Consider the following 16619-nt stretch of genomic DNA (forward strand, 5'->3'; position numbering starts at 1 on the left):
TTTCTCTTTCCTAGAGAATTTTCCTGCTGTTCAGCCAAAATTTGTTTCTTTGCTGTCTCCACCCCTTGATTCTAATCCAGGACTTTAGAGCAATAGAAAAGTTTTCTGTCTTCATCTTTAACATGACAGCCTTTCTGATTTTTCAAGACTTTTTCAAGACTTCTCTTAATCTCTATTTCAACTACACTTACCCAGCTCCTGCAGGTCTTAGTTTCAGTCCCCTGACTCGTTTCCCAAAATTATTCTTCAAATGTGGTGTCCAGATCTGAACACAATAGTTCCATTTCATAATAGTTTTGACCAATTCAGGATAGAAAGAAACTTACTTGTGACTTGGATATGCTTGCTTGCGCTAATACAGTCTGATAGCTTTTTTAGCTCATGTTCAGCATCTGATTATTTTAAGATGCCTTGATCTTTTTCACATCTGTTTTTCTGAAGTTTCATCTCGTTGTTGTTGTTGTTCCTAAATGTGAGATCTCCAAAGACTTCTGAAAAGAGCTCCAGTTGATGTTACAGGTTGATAGAGAGGCTTCGGTGCTGTACCCAAATGTGACAAAGGTGGCGAGAGAGAATCCCTAGGACTCAACAGAGGAAAAAGGCTGGGGTTCTCTTGTTCCTCCCAGCTAGTAAAACCTAGCATGGGCTGAAATTCTTGAGAGGTCAGGCCCAGCAATTGGTTGAGAGGGGAAAGTAGAAATTGCCAAGGACAGCTGTGATGGAAGGCACTTGAGTAACAGTTGGCTTGACATTTTTAGTAACTGACAGGAGATAGCATGGCTTCAGGTAACAGTGGAATCACTGCTAGAAGACATTGGGAAACTGATCAAGTTAGGTAGTCTTCCCTGAAGTCTTCAAGAAAAGGTGGGATATATAAATCTAAGCATGAAGCTGGAAGTGATATGGAAAGGGGTATCTGGTATTTCCTCAGTGATCCTATAGAACCCTTGTTCATTCAGGCTTTTCAGTTCGAAGGACTAAGAAAAAACTTAGTTGAAAAATATAAGTAGCAGGAACACTAAGTAAACATCATGTAATGCTGGAGTTCTTGATTTTAAGGGAACCTAAAGACATTTAATACTTTAAAATGTTTAATTTTACCTCAGATTGCAAAAAAGTTGATTTTAGTCAAGTGAGCAAGACTCCCAAGGCAGGAGAAATTAGTGGGAAAAGGAGCCTGAGATGGTTGGGAATTAAGTACATAATTCCGGTGAGAAGAAAGGACAGGAGGACAGCAGCAAAAGCCATTGAGACTGCACATAAAGCTGAGCAGTGACGCTCAAAGCAAAAGAGGCCAGATAGAAAGAGATCCAGGTCCCCAAAGAAGAGCATAGAAGGTGGCCTGGAACTGCAGAGATGGTGTCAGGAAAGCACACTTTCCAGAGGAGCGGAAGGACCTGAGCTCTTCCAGGTGACAAGCAGGATTCCAGTTCGCAAGAAGGATGGCTGAGGGATATACTTGCTCGCTTTAAATAATTCCTCCAAGGCCAGATGAACTGTTTTCACTGTACCAAAGGAACCTTTATGTATTAACCTTGACAAATTCTGGAGAACTAATCATTACCAGATAATTATTGGAGAGAAAATGTTTCTATATTTTAGAAGGGAAAAAGAATCCAAGGGATTGCAAACTAGGCAGTCTGATGTCAGTCCTTGGGGTCATTGTAGAGCAGATCAGGGATCTGGAAGCGCCTTGAAAAGAGTGCAACCGTTTCCAGACGTCAGCATGGATTTGTCAGATTAAATCTTCCCTCATGTGACCTCCTCAAAGTAAAAGCAGTTGGTTGGTGGAACCAGAGACCCGGTGGGCTTCTCTTTATGGATGTGTTCAAGCAAAGTCCAGGCTCTAATTTTGATTCCTGCACTGAGCAAGGATTGGCCTCTGTAGTCTCAAGAAGCAGTTCTGAGTTTGCCATTGTAGGCATTACGTACATAGCACTTACTACACTGAAAGGAGAAGAGGACGGGCTCTTGCCTCAGGGAAGCGTACTTTAGAAACTACACAAAGGGAGGAAGGGGTAACGAAGTGGAGGCTGAGAGTGAAGAGACCTGTGGTGGGTGCAGTGGCTCTGCTGTGTGATGTTCCTATGAAAGGAGGGAAACTCAATCTCCAGAAGTTGCTAAAGTGTGACTTTATCGTCTTCTATAATGGGGCTGCTAGAAGGTGAAATTTAACAGATGAGGAGAGCTTCTTCTGGACATAAGATAACATAAGCAAGATAAGCATTTATCTATGGATGTGGAGGCCATGCACACATACACAAACACCCTGAAAACTCTACAGGTGGGACTGGCCAGAGGCAGTGTCTCTTCGGCCCTAGCAGCAGCAATGCAAAATGTGAGCTGCAAATGCTCCAGAGCCCTTCCAAAACTTGCTGGTCAAATGACAGTTGACTGAGATGGGGAGTAATTTAAATTGAATCCAGTTTAGGCATACTGCTATCTAGAAAGGTGTTTTCCAGTCAAACACCTTTCTAGATAGGTTGATATGAATGGCTCTTGCTGTCTTCATGAGTTACTTATAAGAGCCTTGCAAGATAGATGAAAGGTTGTCAAGGAGTGTCAGCCCTTCAAGTTAGTCCAGACCAGGAAACCAAAACCAGGAATACTAAGACTACCTTTATTGTAAGGTTACAGTAACAGACTCTTGCAAGTCTTTGCCTTTACATTCCAGAAAACTAGGAAGGGCCCCTTCGAAGATGCCTTCTCCACCTCCACCCCTCCTTTGGACTCAGATTTCTCTTATCAGAACTTTGTCTAACCTGCGGCTCTTCCTCTTCTCTCACAGCCCATTGCAAGGAGAGACCCATGAGGCAAGTTGCCCTTGGGAGGCTTTCTATAGCTCTCCCTTCCATCTCTCTCTGTCACTGTCTTGTGTGAGGGAGCCCAAGTCAATGAAGGAAGGAAATACCTCTGTCCTGCCTCCTGCTTGAAGAGAAAAGAGGAAGCAGCACCCCAGGTATGAGCAGTGCCATAGTTACCATAGATGGTTAGATATCCACTGATGGGCAGCACATGACTCTACTGTTTTCTCTAGAGTCCTGGTTCTACTCTTAACAGTAGCCAACCATGTAGCTCTGGGGAGTCAAAAGCAGCAAGAGAGGAATGTCTCAGCCCCCCCCTCCATAACCCCCTTCTAGTATCTCACATTTAGTTGCAAACAGCTTTCTTTGAAGGAGAAGTTGCATATAATGATCTGGCAAGAGAATTGTTCTTGCCGTTGTCAGTCTCATCCTTCTTTAAAAGCAGTGCAAAATATTCCCATATTTATCTTACATATGGCATATTGTGTGTGCGGTTTTTTTGAGGCAACAGTCTCTCTGTGTTTGAGCATATGTTTGGAAAGGTCTTCTGAGCAACACATTGTAAAATTGCGTAGGTTGTGTTGGAGTACTCTCATGTCACCCTGGTGGGGGCTGTTTATCTCATGCTTCAAGGGGAATCCAGCTTCCTTTCATATTGCTCCCTGTTGTAAATATTCCTGAAATGATATATTTATCCATCAGGCCATGTAGATGTGGACAGCTGTTCCCTGTACTGCTTGGTATCCTGACAGTTTAGAACTGCAGAGACTCCTTCTAAACATACAGTGATAAAGTGATGCTCCTGAAGAGCTACTCTTGGGTGCATCAAGGAGCAGAAGACGGGCTCCCTGTGGTCCAGAAATCTGGATTAAAATTTAAGAGGCACATGGCCCATTTGTGACCATGAAAGTGCCTGGTTTATCAGAGAGCAAATAAGCTGGTAAGCAAGTTAATTGATTTAGGGAGCAGGCTGGTCTTCATGATTCCCACTGGAGCCAGGAGCTATGGGGGAGGAGCAGCAGGAGAAGACTTTGGTGTTTCTCAGAGGCAAGTGCTCTTCCATCGTCCCCACAGTACAGTTGCCTAGAGCTTTGCCCTCAAGTGGATCCAGGAGAGAGGGTGGATTTGTACAGACTCAGTTGTGCATCCTGTTCTCCGCTGGAGCTTCCCTTGAAGCCAGATAGAGATGTTCTTGCCTGTCAGGCCGCAAGCAGCAAGTGACCCTTCATACTACCTTCCATGTTAGAATTAGTCCAGTATCTGAAATGAGTGTACTATACGCTTCCTCTGTCCTTTTCTAATGCCAGAGATAGACATCAGGGTTCCAGATCTACCCAATGTTTCATTATAAAGCTTCGTAGCAACCCCGTAAGTTCACCTCAGGAGTGCTCCCACACTTCCTGAAAATATGACTATGAGATTAGTATATCCTTGTGAATCTGGTAATCTCCATGGTTGTAATTTTAGCTTTGGGCCGCAGTTTTGCCTAGCTCAATATCAACCTCCTTCTGTATCCCTCTTCCTTCTGTTTGGGTTATTTATCTTTGTTACTCACTTTTCTTAAGGCTTCCCCCACTCCTTGGTGTGCCAAAGAATTTAAGTCCTAAATGAGGGGGTTTGGCTTTATTGCTTTAAAGTGGCTGCAACTCTTATTTGTTCTTCTGTTGCTTCATCTCTCCTTTTATTAAGCAAAGGAGGCACGACCTGTTCCCCAGAATGAGCTTTAATTCTTTTCTCTCTGCTTTGCCATTTCTTACCTTGACTTATTGTATGGTGGCCTATATTCTTGCAAATGTGTCAGTGGCTTGCATTTTGAATGTATGAATACAATAGAAACACTGTCCATTAGTATATGTGCTATGTGTGTATAATATATACTATATACATATAGTATAGTATGTGTACTATACCAATTTATGCTCCTTTAAGTTTTAAAAAAAACCTTGTTTAATAGTCATTTTTGCAATTTGGGCTGAATATCTTCCTCTAAAGAGCCTGTTTGTTCCTTCCCAGGGCATGCATGTACGTATATATTTTACTGAGCTCAGACGCCCTCCAATCACAGCTGACCCAATTATGAAACCGAAAAGATGCCAATGCCCAAGAAGCAACATTTCCACATCCCAACCCCAAGGCCTCCTGCTGCAGCCACAATTTAATGGCCTTCCTAAAACCTAAGAGGGGAGAAACTATTTGGATTTTGGGGGATTTTGTTCCATGGAAGGGGCAGCAATTGAGATGGGTCACTTCTGTGATCCCTAGAGAGGGGAGATGGAGACAGCCTGCTCCCCTCAACCCTATCAGATAGGCAGAGAGTGGTGGGAGGAGGTGGTCCTGGTGATGGGTTGCTTCGGTGCTGAGCCCTGATGACCTGCAGCCAGTAGAGCTCTCAAAGTAGAGGTGGTACGTGGGGAGTGCTTTGGCTGCTGCATTCTGACCCTGTTACAGCTTCCAAGTGGTCTTCAGGAGCAGTCCCACGCAGACAGCATTGCAGTAGTCCAAATGAGAAGTGATTGTGACATGAGGGACTGAGGAGAGCCTCCCCTTCAGGTCCAGAAGATAGGGCTGTGTGAGGGCTGTCCAAGCCATAGATGTCACATGATGACTGGGCTCCACAGTTTCACACAGACAGGAAGACGGTTGAGCCCTGCAGCACCTCACAAGTACCTCCAACTATGTCAGGCCTTTGAGGTAGGCCAGGTCAGCAAATAGCAGGTATTGTTATAGGGCATAATAACAGGATTTTGCAAGCTTGTCAGTGTCTCATTATGCTAAACCAACAGAATCATGCTGGGGGTTATTTTGAGCTGCTTTCTCAAAACACCCTTTCCTTTCCCAGGACTGAGTTGTCTGTTATTTTCCCTTAAATGTCTCTTTATACCTTTGTCAAGGTACAGGTAGTCCTCGATTTATGACCACAATTGGGACCAGAAGTTCCATTGTTAAGCGACACAGTTGTTAAGTGAGTCACACCTGATTTTACTATCTTTTTTGCTGTGGTCATTAAGCAAATTCAGGGGTAGAGAGAAGGACTGGCCCAAAGTCACTCAGCCTTTTGATGTCCATTTTCCTATTTCTCTCCCTCTTGTACACAAAGCCTTAACTGGTCCTAATATAAAAAGACCAGGTGTTGGGGTTGAGTTAGGGTTTTAGCTGTCGAAGGGGGTGTTCCAAAGTTCATTGTTTCCCAATCATTCTCAGAAGGACTTGGGGGAAAATGGGGGACACGGTTGATGGCCCTCAGATGTCCTCCTCCACTCCTTCAGCCAGTTAAGCTGCTTTTTTGTCCTCTCCCTTCCAGCAAGTTCTACTTTCTCTGGCTGCCAAACTAAGGCGTCTGGAAGGGTTTGAAACTCCCCCTGCCATCGGTCACAATCTGCCAGCCCTCACCCCACTGACCTGCCCCCCCCCGACCTCCTGGATGCTCTCAGCCATGCAAACGCCGCTCTCTTCAGCCACGTCTTCCCTTTTCCTCTGATGTGCGAGGAAGAACCCTTCCCTCCCTGCTTGTTCTCCAGGCCTGCCTTCCCCTGCACAAAGCATTCGTTTGTCAGTCGGATGAGATGCTGGCAAAGTTGTTTTCCATGAAGCTCCTTCTCCTCTTCATCTCCTGCTTCCCTGCGGTGCATTTTCCAGGGCGTGTGTGTGTGTCCGGGAAAGAGCCTGCAGGCTGCTCAGCACATCTTTGGTTCCTCTGCTCTGCAGACCTCCCAGTCGCTGAGCAACACAGCCGCCTCTCCCCCCAGAGCTTTCTGAATGGTTCCAGCTTGCCAGTGAGCATCTTCCTGCTAGCTCGAAGCAGGGCTCCTTGAGTAGCCACTCTCCTCCCCTGGCCGTAGAAGATGGGGTGCTTCCTGATCCAGGAGCTCAGAGCAGAGCCCTCACAGCTGTCCCACATGCATGTTGATGCTGTTGCACCATCCCAGTGGCAAAGCTCCAACCAGCTTCAGGGGCCCCAAGTTACATAGGAACAATCCATCAAGGGCTTGATTCCATAAGCAGGTTCGCTACCCCTCCCCCCCATGCCTAGAGTTCTTGTCTGTCTGTAGGTGAAATCTCTGGTGGCCCTGGCGTGTTGCAGGTGGATGATAGAACCTTTAGTTTTTCTGCCCCAAAGGGTGCAGTTCTCCAGCCCCTTTCCTGGAAGCTTCCTTATCCATCTCAGTTGGATGAATCTGCCTTTCTTTTCAGCAGTTTTTCCTGCTTCTGCCCAATCAGCGTGATCCTGGACAGCAGTCAGGGCTTGATCAGCCACCTGGCTGCAGAAAGCGCTCCTCCTGCAAGCCTCTTCCCCTCCAGCTGCTCCTCCGCCTTCTGCAGGGCAGTGTGAAGCCCCCCCCCAACCCAATGCCCTCAACAGTTTTCCACCGCCTGGAACTGATGCTCAGTACCTCCGGGATTGGGGGAGCCAGCACACCTGCGTTGTTTGCCATTGTTCTGCAGCCTTCTTGTCACCCTTCTTCCTGCATTCATCCGCCTCGGCTCTCTCCTGCTCCTCCTGAGCAGCTTGTAAGCAAAAGACTGGGACCCCTGCCGTGATTTCTCACACAGTTCCCCCACTTCTTTTAACCTGCTCATGTCCCTGGCCACCTTTTCCAATTGTAAGATGTCTCTTTATTGATAAAATGTTTTTTCACCCTGTCCCAAAGCTTTGCACAACATTTTCCCCCAACTTTTGCAGGGGGTTCCACTATCTCGTTCATTTATTTAATTAATTTCTATAGCCGCCCATCCCAACCAAGTGCCTCTGGGCGGCAAACAATTCTAAAACAATAAAAACAATTTAAAACAATACAAAAATAAATCTATACAGCAGCTGAGAAAATTATCATAGTTATCAGTATAGCCAGGAGATGGGGCCCTTAACACATTCAGGGCCCCAGGCCCGGGCACATAGCCAGGTTTTTAAAGTCTTATGAAAGGCCAACGGGGTCGGGGCCATCCTACTCTCTGAAGGGAGGGTGCTCCAAAGGCCAGGGGCTCCAGCAGAGAAGGCACGTCTCTGCCAGCCGACATTCCTTGACTGACAGGACCCGCAGCATGCCCAACCTGCCAGACCGAATTGGACAGGTAAAAGCTATTGGGAAAAGACGGTCCCTCGGGTAACCCACTCCCAAGCCATGAAGGGCTTTAAAGGTGACCGTCAGCCCCTTGAATGGTACCCGGAAGCACACTGGCAACCGACGCAGCTCATGCAGTAGGGGTGTTATACGTGTCACATACCCGACACCATTTACTACCCATGCAGCCACAGTCTGCACCAGTTGAAGCTTCCAAATGCTCTTCAAGGGCAGCCCCATGTAGAGCCCATTGCATCTTAGGTACTCTTCTCTTTTAACCTTAAACGTTCTCATCTTCTTAGAAGAGAATGGGAGGTTGTATCAGTTGGCCTGATTCCACAGCACACAAACCGAATAAATAAATACAAATGTCTTTATAGTACTGTTGGTGCTACTTCTTGTTCTTATTTATTCAAAGAAACAAATGCAGCATTCCAGCTTTGACAACTGTCATTTGCATTAAAATGCAAATAATGCAGTAAAACCATTATTTCACTTCCATTCATACTTGCCCAACTTGAAGTCTATCCTGCCAAGTTATGTTTGCATTCTAGAACAAGATCTAGAAGCAGGTACCTTGCTTTGTGTGAAGGCTACAAAATATGACCTTATAATTTCTGACGGGAGTTGGCCAATCCCATCTTGAGATTCCGCTCACATCTGTAGGTTGTTTTCCACTGGAGGATCAGTGCCTCCTGGGGACCATCTGTTGCTTGGAGAAATCCTTGGAAGGGCTCATTCTGGTAGCTTCCCATATGCTGCTTGACCCAACATCTTCCACAGTACTATCTGCGATGAGTGGGTCTCATTTACTTCATCTTCCATAAATGTTCATCCATTGCTTTATGCAGATACAGTCAGGACCAGAAATATTGGAACAAGGATAACTGTCTTGGCATTTGGCCTCTGTACATCACCACATTGAAGTTGAAAGGAAATACACCCAAATGGGAGCAAAGTCAGGACTTTCAGCTGTAATTCAAGGGGTTTGACAAAAGTGGGGCACTAACCGTTCAGGAAGTACAGCCAGTGGCATACACCGCCACCCCATCGCTGGTGGCTCATAAGTAATGGAACGAATGGCTGACAAGCAGCTGCATGGCCAGGTGTGGCCTGTTTCCTGGGTACCCCATGACCAATCAAGCAGATAAAAGGCCTGGAGGTGGTTCTGAGTGTTACATTTGCATTTGGTAGCTGTTCACTGGCACTCTCAACATGAGATCCAAAGAGGTGTCCATGCGAGTGAAGGAGGCCATAATTAGGCTGAGAAAACAAGATAAACCCATCAGAGAGAGAGCAGAATCGTTGGGAGTGGCCAAGACAACAGTTTGGAACATCCTGAAAAAGAAGGAATCAACTGGCAAGCTCAGCAAGAGCAAAAGGCCTTCAAGACCACGGAAGACTACTAAAGTGGATGACCGCAGAATTCTGCTCATGGTGAAGAGGAAACTTTTCACAACTTCTAGCCAGGTCAAGAACGCTCTTGAGGAGGTAGGCATGTCATTGTCAACATCTACGATCAAGAGATGACTTTATGAATGTAAATACAGAGGCTTCACAACAAGGTGCAAACCACTGGTAATGCTCAAGAACAGAAGGGCCAGATTAGACTTTGCCAGCAAACACCTAGCAAAGCCTGCCCAGTTCTGGAATAAGATTCTTTGGAGTGATGAAACCAAGATTAACTTGCACCAGAATGATGGGAAGAGAAAAGTATGGAGAAGGAAAGGAACAGCTCGTGATCCAAAGCATACCACATCATCTGTCAAAGATGGTGGAGGCAGGGTTATGGCATGAGCATGTGTGGCTGCCAATGGAACCGGGTCACTGGTGCTTATTGATGACCTGACTGCCGATAAAAGCAGTAGGATGAATTCTGAAATGTATCGGGCTATACTTTCTGCTCAGATTCAGCCAAATGCTGCCAAACTGATAGGACGCACTTCATATTGCAGATGGATAATGACCCAAAACATACAGCAAAGGCTACCCAAGAGTTTCTCAAGGCAAAGAAGTGGGATGTTCTTCAGTGGCCAAGCCAGTCACCTGATCTCAGCCCAATAGAGCATGCTTTTCATTTACTGAAGACAAGACTGAAGGCAGAAAGACCCACAAACAAGCAGCAGCGGAAGGCAGCTGCAGTAAAGGCCTGGCAAAGCATCTCGAGGGAGGAAACTCAGCATTTGGTCATGTCCATGGGTTCCAGACCTCAGGCAGTCATTGACTGCAAAGGATTTTCATCCAGGCATTAAAGGCGATCCTTATGTTTGTCATGATGTTGGTTTGTTCCATTACTTATGAGCCACCAGCGATGGGGTGGCGGTGTATGCCACTGGCTGTACTTCCTGAACGGTTAGTGCCCCACTTTTGTCAAACCCCTTGAATTACAGCTGAAAGTCCTGACTTTGCTCCCGTCTGGGTGTGTTTCCTTTCAACTTCAGTGTGGTGGTGTATGGAGGCCAAATGCCAAGACAGTTATCCTTATTCCAATATTTCTGGTCCTGACTGTACATGGCACTCTGATTGACTGATTGATGTGACATATATTCTGCTTCAATCAGATTCAGCTCCAAGGTGTTATTTATGGGAACCAAGCAAGCACAAATCCATATGCAATACAGATAGCTCTCGGTTGAACTCTTCTCTGTATTTCAACATGCACATTTCCTCAAAAAAAGCTTATTGCTCTTTCTTAACGTAACAGCCTGCCAGAAATGCAAAGATTGCAGCATATACAGAATTATTAATTCAAATAGTAGAAAGAAAGCTTTGGGTAGAGGAGATGGAATGCCTGGTGGCAAGGAGGGAGAGCTGGAAGTGGCCATGGGGGGCAAGCCCCAGTGCATAGCAGACTTCCATAGAGAAGTATCTTGTAAAGTGCCCAGGGCCCTCAACCTCTCTCCACTACTCTTCAAGAATGATTTTTGAGCCAGCTATGGATCCACGTAATTGTTGTGCCATCCAGCCTATATTTAACTGGGTGGCTTCTCCAAAAGTCAAGGGGTTCTTTGTCAAACAACTGATTTGCTAAGATGATGGCTCTGGGATCTTTCCTCCACTATTCTCTGGAGGTAGGACTCTCTTCCATGCCAGGAGCAGCATTTCTCAATCCCAGGGAAGATTGGAGGAGGAGGGTAATGAACGGCCTTCTGTTGCTGGTTGGTCTCATCCTTGGAAGAGAAACAGAAGCCTTTGTGGGTGGGACAGCTCTGCCTTTGAAAGCCTGAGCGTGGGGCAGCCCGTGGGCAGAGTCTGCAAAGCAAGGCGTTGGGAAACAGAAGTCCCTGCATGTGTGTCAGTTGTATGGCCCTTTCGACTGGGGAGAATCTTTGCTGACTAATCTGGGGGGATCTGCAGCTCCCCTGAGAGGATGATATGCTTTGGCGAGGGCTCAGAAGCAGCCCTCCTGCTGCTGGGTTGTCTTTCCAACATTGGCCAAGTGCAGGGCACACAAGGACAGGATTTCCATAATATATTTACAGTGGCCTGGGATTCTTCTGCAGGAAGTCTGCTTCCCTGAAGCCAGTCAGCCCTTCTGGGAAAACTGCTGTTCTCCAGGCTGTGTGGGCCAAGGCTCAAGAGGACTTCCATGCTGGCCTTCCTTGCAGGGCTGTTTCTGAGGTGGCATTTGCCCTGGACACAGTCTTTTGGGGGGCCCTGGGCACTTATGTGATACCAGCAGTTCCACCCAGTCCTAGAATCATAGAATGGAATGACCACGGAGATCCCCTGCCAGTGTAAAATCTGCTGTTATGACATTTCTGGCTGATGGATGGCCCTCCAGCCTCTGAGAAACACTTTTTACCATAAGGAAAGTTTTCCTGATATCCAACCGCATATCCTGCTTCCTTGTAACCTAACCCTGTTGTTTCTTCCCCTGTTTTCTGGAGCCCCTCTGAAGGGTTCTGTCCCATCTTCTGCTCAGCCCCCTTCACACACTTGAAGGCAGCAGCCCTGTTTCCCCACCGCAGCCTTCTCTTCTGCAGACTAAGCACACCTGTTGCTTCCAGCTGGTCCTCCTCACCGCGGCTCTCCTCTGGAAGCCCGCTGAGAGGTGTTGTTCAGCCCCATTAGGCTTCCAGGGACAGTGGCCCTAGTAGTTAGGCCCTAGGATTTAGAGCCACATAGCCTGGTTTGTGTCATGTCTGCACTTGGAAAGGGTGAGACCTTGTGCCTGCTTAATTTTTGAACAGCACTAACCATTCTTGGCCCAGAGACTTAAAAGAAAATCTGATCTCTGCTTCACCTGATCCTGGCTCTGCATGAACCAGTGGGGCTCCCAAGCCTAAAGGCAACACTTTGGGTAGCTGGACAGGGGGAAGGCTGGCATCGTCATTCAGCACTTTTAGAACCACATGTGGGGTTTGACCAGCCTTCTCTTGGCTTCTCCCCATTGCCCTGCTAAAATGAAATGAGGCCTGGTGGAACCAGGTAGGAGGAATCTGGTTTTGGAAGTCAGCGCAAGGGAGTAAATGGAAGGGAGAAGCTCTTTTCCCTTGGCAGCAGAGGAACTCCCCCCCCCCCACTGCGAGAGGGGAAGAGCTTCATTGCAACGGAGACCACCAAACAGATCCGCTTGAACAAGAGCGGTCTGGTTTACTCCGTCCCTCACAGAGCAGGAGTCCTCAGTGCATTTCCCTAACGGCCAGGTGAAACTGCTCCCTGTAACGTCTTCTGTGAACAAGCCTCAGCCTTTGACGCGACGCCCTCACAGCTGTGTCTGAGCGAGAGTGGGCGGCGACTTTGGGGGCTCGGGGCAGGGAATGGCCCAGGCAGCTCTGCCCATCCACCACTTTGTGGGTTTCATTGTGGTGCTGCTGCTCCAGTCAGGCAGCCTTGCCCGCATTCCACTAGAGTGTCTTCTTGGCAGGTGGGCTTTTCAGGCAGTCCCCCCCTCACTTTCCGTTGCAGCATCCTAGCTTTCTGTTTATTTGGATTCTTGATTTAAAACATCTTAATAATAGTTAATAAATAGACATGGAAGCCAAGGGATACCAAACCAAGAATTGCCACAAGCACCATGTTGGGGGAGTTTGGATTTAGCAGAAGCCTGGGGTAGAGCCATCTTCGAAATACGAGGAGACCGTTAATAAATGGTGGTTAACGTTGTGCATCGCCCTCTGTCAAAAAGGGAGAAAAGGAGCCGCTAAGGGTACTGGGGAGGGTTGGTGGGTACGCCTTATCTTGCACCCTGATCAGGCCACACCTGGCATGGCCAGAGGGACCAACATGGTGCAACCTGCCTGCCCTGAGCAGGGCTCAGGCAGGCCAGGTTTTCTTCTCGGAGGAGGAGCACAGAGCTGAGGGGGGCTCCGGACTCGGAAGGGGTAGGCTCCTGCTGCAGGGAAAGGGGCCACCACTGCCTGGTGGCTCTTGGCTGCTTCCCAGCAAAGGAGGAGACCTTCGGGCTGGCAACGCTCAACCTCTTTCTCTCTCCCCCCACCCCACTTGTGTTCCAGAGTTCCTACCCCGTCTGGGAAGATTTCAACTCGAAAGCGACTAAGCTCCACTCCCAGCTGCGGTGAGTTCTCCTGCAGAGCAGCTGCCATTCGCTCTCCACCCCAGGGAAGTGGATCCTTCCTTCTTTGGGAAAGCGTTTGTGCCCAGCGTTTGTTTTTGTGCTTGCTGCTGTTGTTAAACGGACCGATTGTTTGGAGGGCTGTTTAGAGAGCTGGGAACAGGAGACAGTTTCTGCAGCATACAGTCTGGATCCTCCGGATCCTGAATTTCAGCAAAGAGCGGCCCAGGGGCACTTCTCATGCCCAGTGAAACTGCTCTCAGAAGCCTATCTCTGTGAAACAGGCACGGAGGTTTTGGTGAGGGGCTTGTCAGAAATCTACTTGGATTAACAGGTCACTCTGCCCCCCCCCCCCGCTTGTTGATGCTCTTGGGGAACTCAGAAGGATTAGGCCCTCCTGCTGATCCTAACAACTGGACTAGTTGCAACTGGATGAAGAGGTCACCTCACCAAAGTCAGCTGCTTAGGGCTTTAAAGACAGCATCTTAAATTGTGCCTTGTCAGTAACTGGCAGCCAGTGCAGATCTTTCAGTACTGACGTGGGATGTTCCCTGTCCCCAGGATGAGGGTTAAGTGCAGTGAGAATGCAGGCTGAGCAGTAAGGGTGGGCTGGGTCTCTCTCCTGATACTGCAGCACTTTCTGCAGCCTCAGATTTGATGCCTTTATTGGCTAGAATTGTTTATATCCTGCCCATCAGGATAACAGTCTTCCTGCAGTAGCTTTCATTTCTAAGTAATAATGCAATAAATGTTATTTAAAAACAACCAAGAAATTCTGGGGACCCTCTCAGCATGGCCAATGAGGGAGAATCCAGCCAAGGAGCTTCTGGAGCAGTTATAACCTGCCTGCTGGCGCAGCCCCGGGCATTAAGCTGCTCTTTAAATGGCAAAGTGAGATTAAATGTTTTAATTAAGTTTAATGACTTCTGCAGTGGAGAGAGGACTCTCTCATGTCTACTCTAAGGGTGGCTATTTGAAACATTGCAGAAAGGGAAGGAACTGGCACAGGAGGTGCAAACTGAGAAGCCCCCACACCCCTCAGAATGGGCATTCCTGCAGTTTGGGGGCAAGGCCCAGCTTCCCCCAGCTTCTTTCTAACCCCAAACCACACTCTCATTGCATAGGAATCTCCAACAGGTACAGACTTTGACCTAGATGAAGGAGTAGAAGGGATGGTAATAAAATTTGTGGATGACATAAAGCTGCAAGGGGATCGCTAACACCCCAGAAGACAGGATCAGGGCTCCAAAGGATGTTGGCGGTCTTGAACGATGGTCCCTGTCCAACAACGTGTTGTTCAGTGGAGAGAAATGTCAAGTTCTGCACTTAGGCAGAAAAAACCAGATGCGCAGGTACAAGGCAGGCGGTTGCTGGCTTAGCATAGTACTTCCGAGAAGGATCTGGTGGTCTTGTTAAACCAGAGATTCAGCATGAGCCAGCAATGTGCCACTGCTGCCAAAAGAACCAGTGCAGTTTGGGCTGCGTCGACAGGGGGGGGAGCGTCAGGACCCCGGGAAGCGGCTGTTCCGCTCTGGTCAGACGCGCCTGGAGCCCCGTGCCCAGTTCTGGCCACCGCCCTGCAGAAAGGACGCGGAGGAACTGGAGGGGTGCCGAGAGGAGCCCCTGGAGGGTGAGGGGCTTGGGGCCAAATCCCACAAAGAGCAGTTGGAGGGCCTGGGTCTGTTTAGCCTAAAGAAGAGAAGGCGCCTGGATGCAGTCTTCCAGGGCAGAGGGGGTAGATTTATTCTGCAAAGCTCCCGAGGGCAGGACAGGAGCCGACCGGTGGAAGCTTTGCAGAGGGAGACCCAGACTTGCAATAAGGAGCCAGTTCCTGAGCATGGCAGCTGTTAAGCAGTGGAACAGCCTGGCCCCTGAGATTGTGGGTGCTCCATCCCTGGAGGTTTTCAAGCCAAGATTGGACAGCCCTTTGTCCAGGATGGTCTGAGGATTCCTGCCTGGGGCAGGGGGTTGGGCTAGAGGTCCCTTCCCACCCTAGGATTCTGTCACCTCATAATTGTAGGATAAATATGGTGGCTAATGCCAATGAATTGGGAGGAATGGCTTTTTTGACCCTCCAGCCTCAGTCAGGTCAACTTGTTTTGCTGACACTTGATTGGTGACACGTTACCTGGGGTCTGTGGCTTTAGGAGGTATTGAGTGACTGCTCTTGTGTGGATGGGTTGCTGTGGCTGCCAAAGGGACCGTTACTTTGTGGGCTCTGAAGCTGTGCACCAGTCAGAGATTAGGGTCCTTAGCTCAGAGGCAGGGCAGCTGTGGCTGTTGCAGTCAGAAGGAGAAGGGAGGGGGGGAGGGGGGAGGCTGGAAAGAAAGGCTAGAATAATGGTGGAAGAATCAAATGGAGAACATAAAGCACTGGATGGAGGAAGGAAAGAGGCAGAGGAAAAGAATGGAAATTTGGGGAACCTGCTTGGTACTGAGCAAGCCAGAAAGATTCTGATTACAGAGAAGGAGGTGGACCCTTGCCATCAGTCCTGTGGTGTTATCCTGCAGGAGCGTTGTGCCCTGTAAGAGATGGGGAGTGGCAGTGGCTGGCCTCCCCAAAGTGAGAGAATGAGAAAATGAAGAGTGTCCATCTACCCTAACTTGTACAGAGAGAGTGGGGTCCCGCGGGGCATCCTATCAGAGGGAAAGGTAAAAGAGGAAGTCTTGAGAGAGGTGGTATGTGCTGTCACTCTGTGGCATTGCCAGATAGCTGGCCCACCAAGACGGGTGATTGGGTAGAGGGAGATGTGTGATGAAGGTCCTTTGGTGGGAATTTCTGATGTTTCTTGTTGATCTGTGGGATGGTGGGGAGGACACTGAGGCAGGTGTAGAGAGTAAGAAAGATGACCTTGACGGAGATATACAGACTCTGTTGCCTAGGCAAAAGGGCTGAAGCATTTTTAAAATCCAGAAGCACGAGATAACATTTGGAAGCAACTCAGGCAGAGGCCTCCCTAATCCACTGAACTATAAGGAGGAGGAGGAGGAGGAGATCCAGCACAATCCCACTTGCAGGATTCTGTTATTACACACAATCACAATAAAAGTAGTTTTAGACTACCTGTTGAGGTGATTTTCTAGTCTGTTCTGCTTAGTGGGGCTACCCTGGGGGAGGAGATTCAGAGGGCGGAGGCATTTTGATCTGATGGGTTGGGAGAGGTATAGTAGAATCCTTGTCCATGCCATTCCAGGGAGAAGGCACATGGGCAATATGGTGCCAGTCTCCCCTTCTGT

At 48.2% G+C, this 16619-nt stretch overlaps 1 protein-coding gene across 16 annotated transcripts in view; it reads left to right on the top strand.

The window, feature by feature from the left end:
* Positions 1–16619, top strand: part of MTSS2 (MTSS I-BAR domain containing 2) — a 71019-nt gene that overhangs the window by 5232 nt on the left and 49168 nt on the right. For 13 of the 16 annotated variants that reach the window (XM_088135455.1, XM_088135464.1, XM_088135451.1 and 10 more), the window contains one exon: positions 13324–13385. In XM_088135455.1, coding sequence (XP_087991581.1) covers positions 13324–13385 — 62 coding nt within the window. Of the gene's footprint in view, positions 1–2788; positions 2960–13323; positions 13386–16619 lie in introns of all 16 variants that reach the window. The other 3 variants (XM_088135460.1, XM_088135462.1, XM_088135461.1) reach the window with 1 other exon arrangement.

This window comes from Python bivittatus, unplaced genomic scaffold, assembly GCF_059951505.1.
Source record: "Python bivittatus isolate LINGU-HERP-01145 unplaced genomic scaffold, Pbiv_v1 ctg000170_np1212, whole genome shotgun sequence".
Classification (NCBI taxonomy): domain Eukaryota; kingdom Metazoa; phylum Chordata; class Lepidosauria; order Squamata; family Pythonidae; genus Python; species Python bivittatus.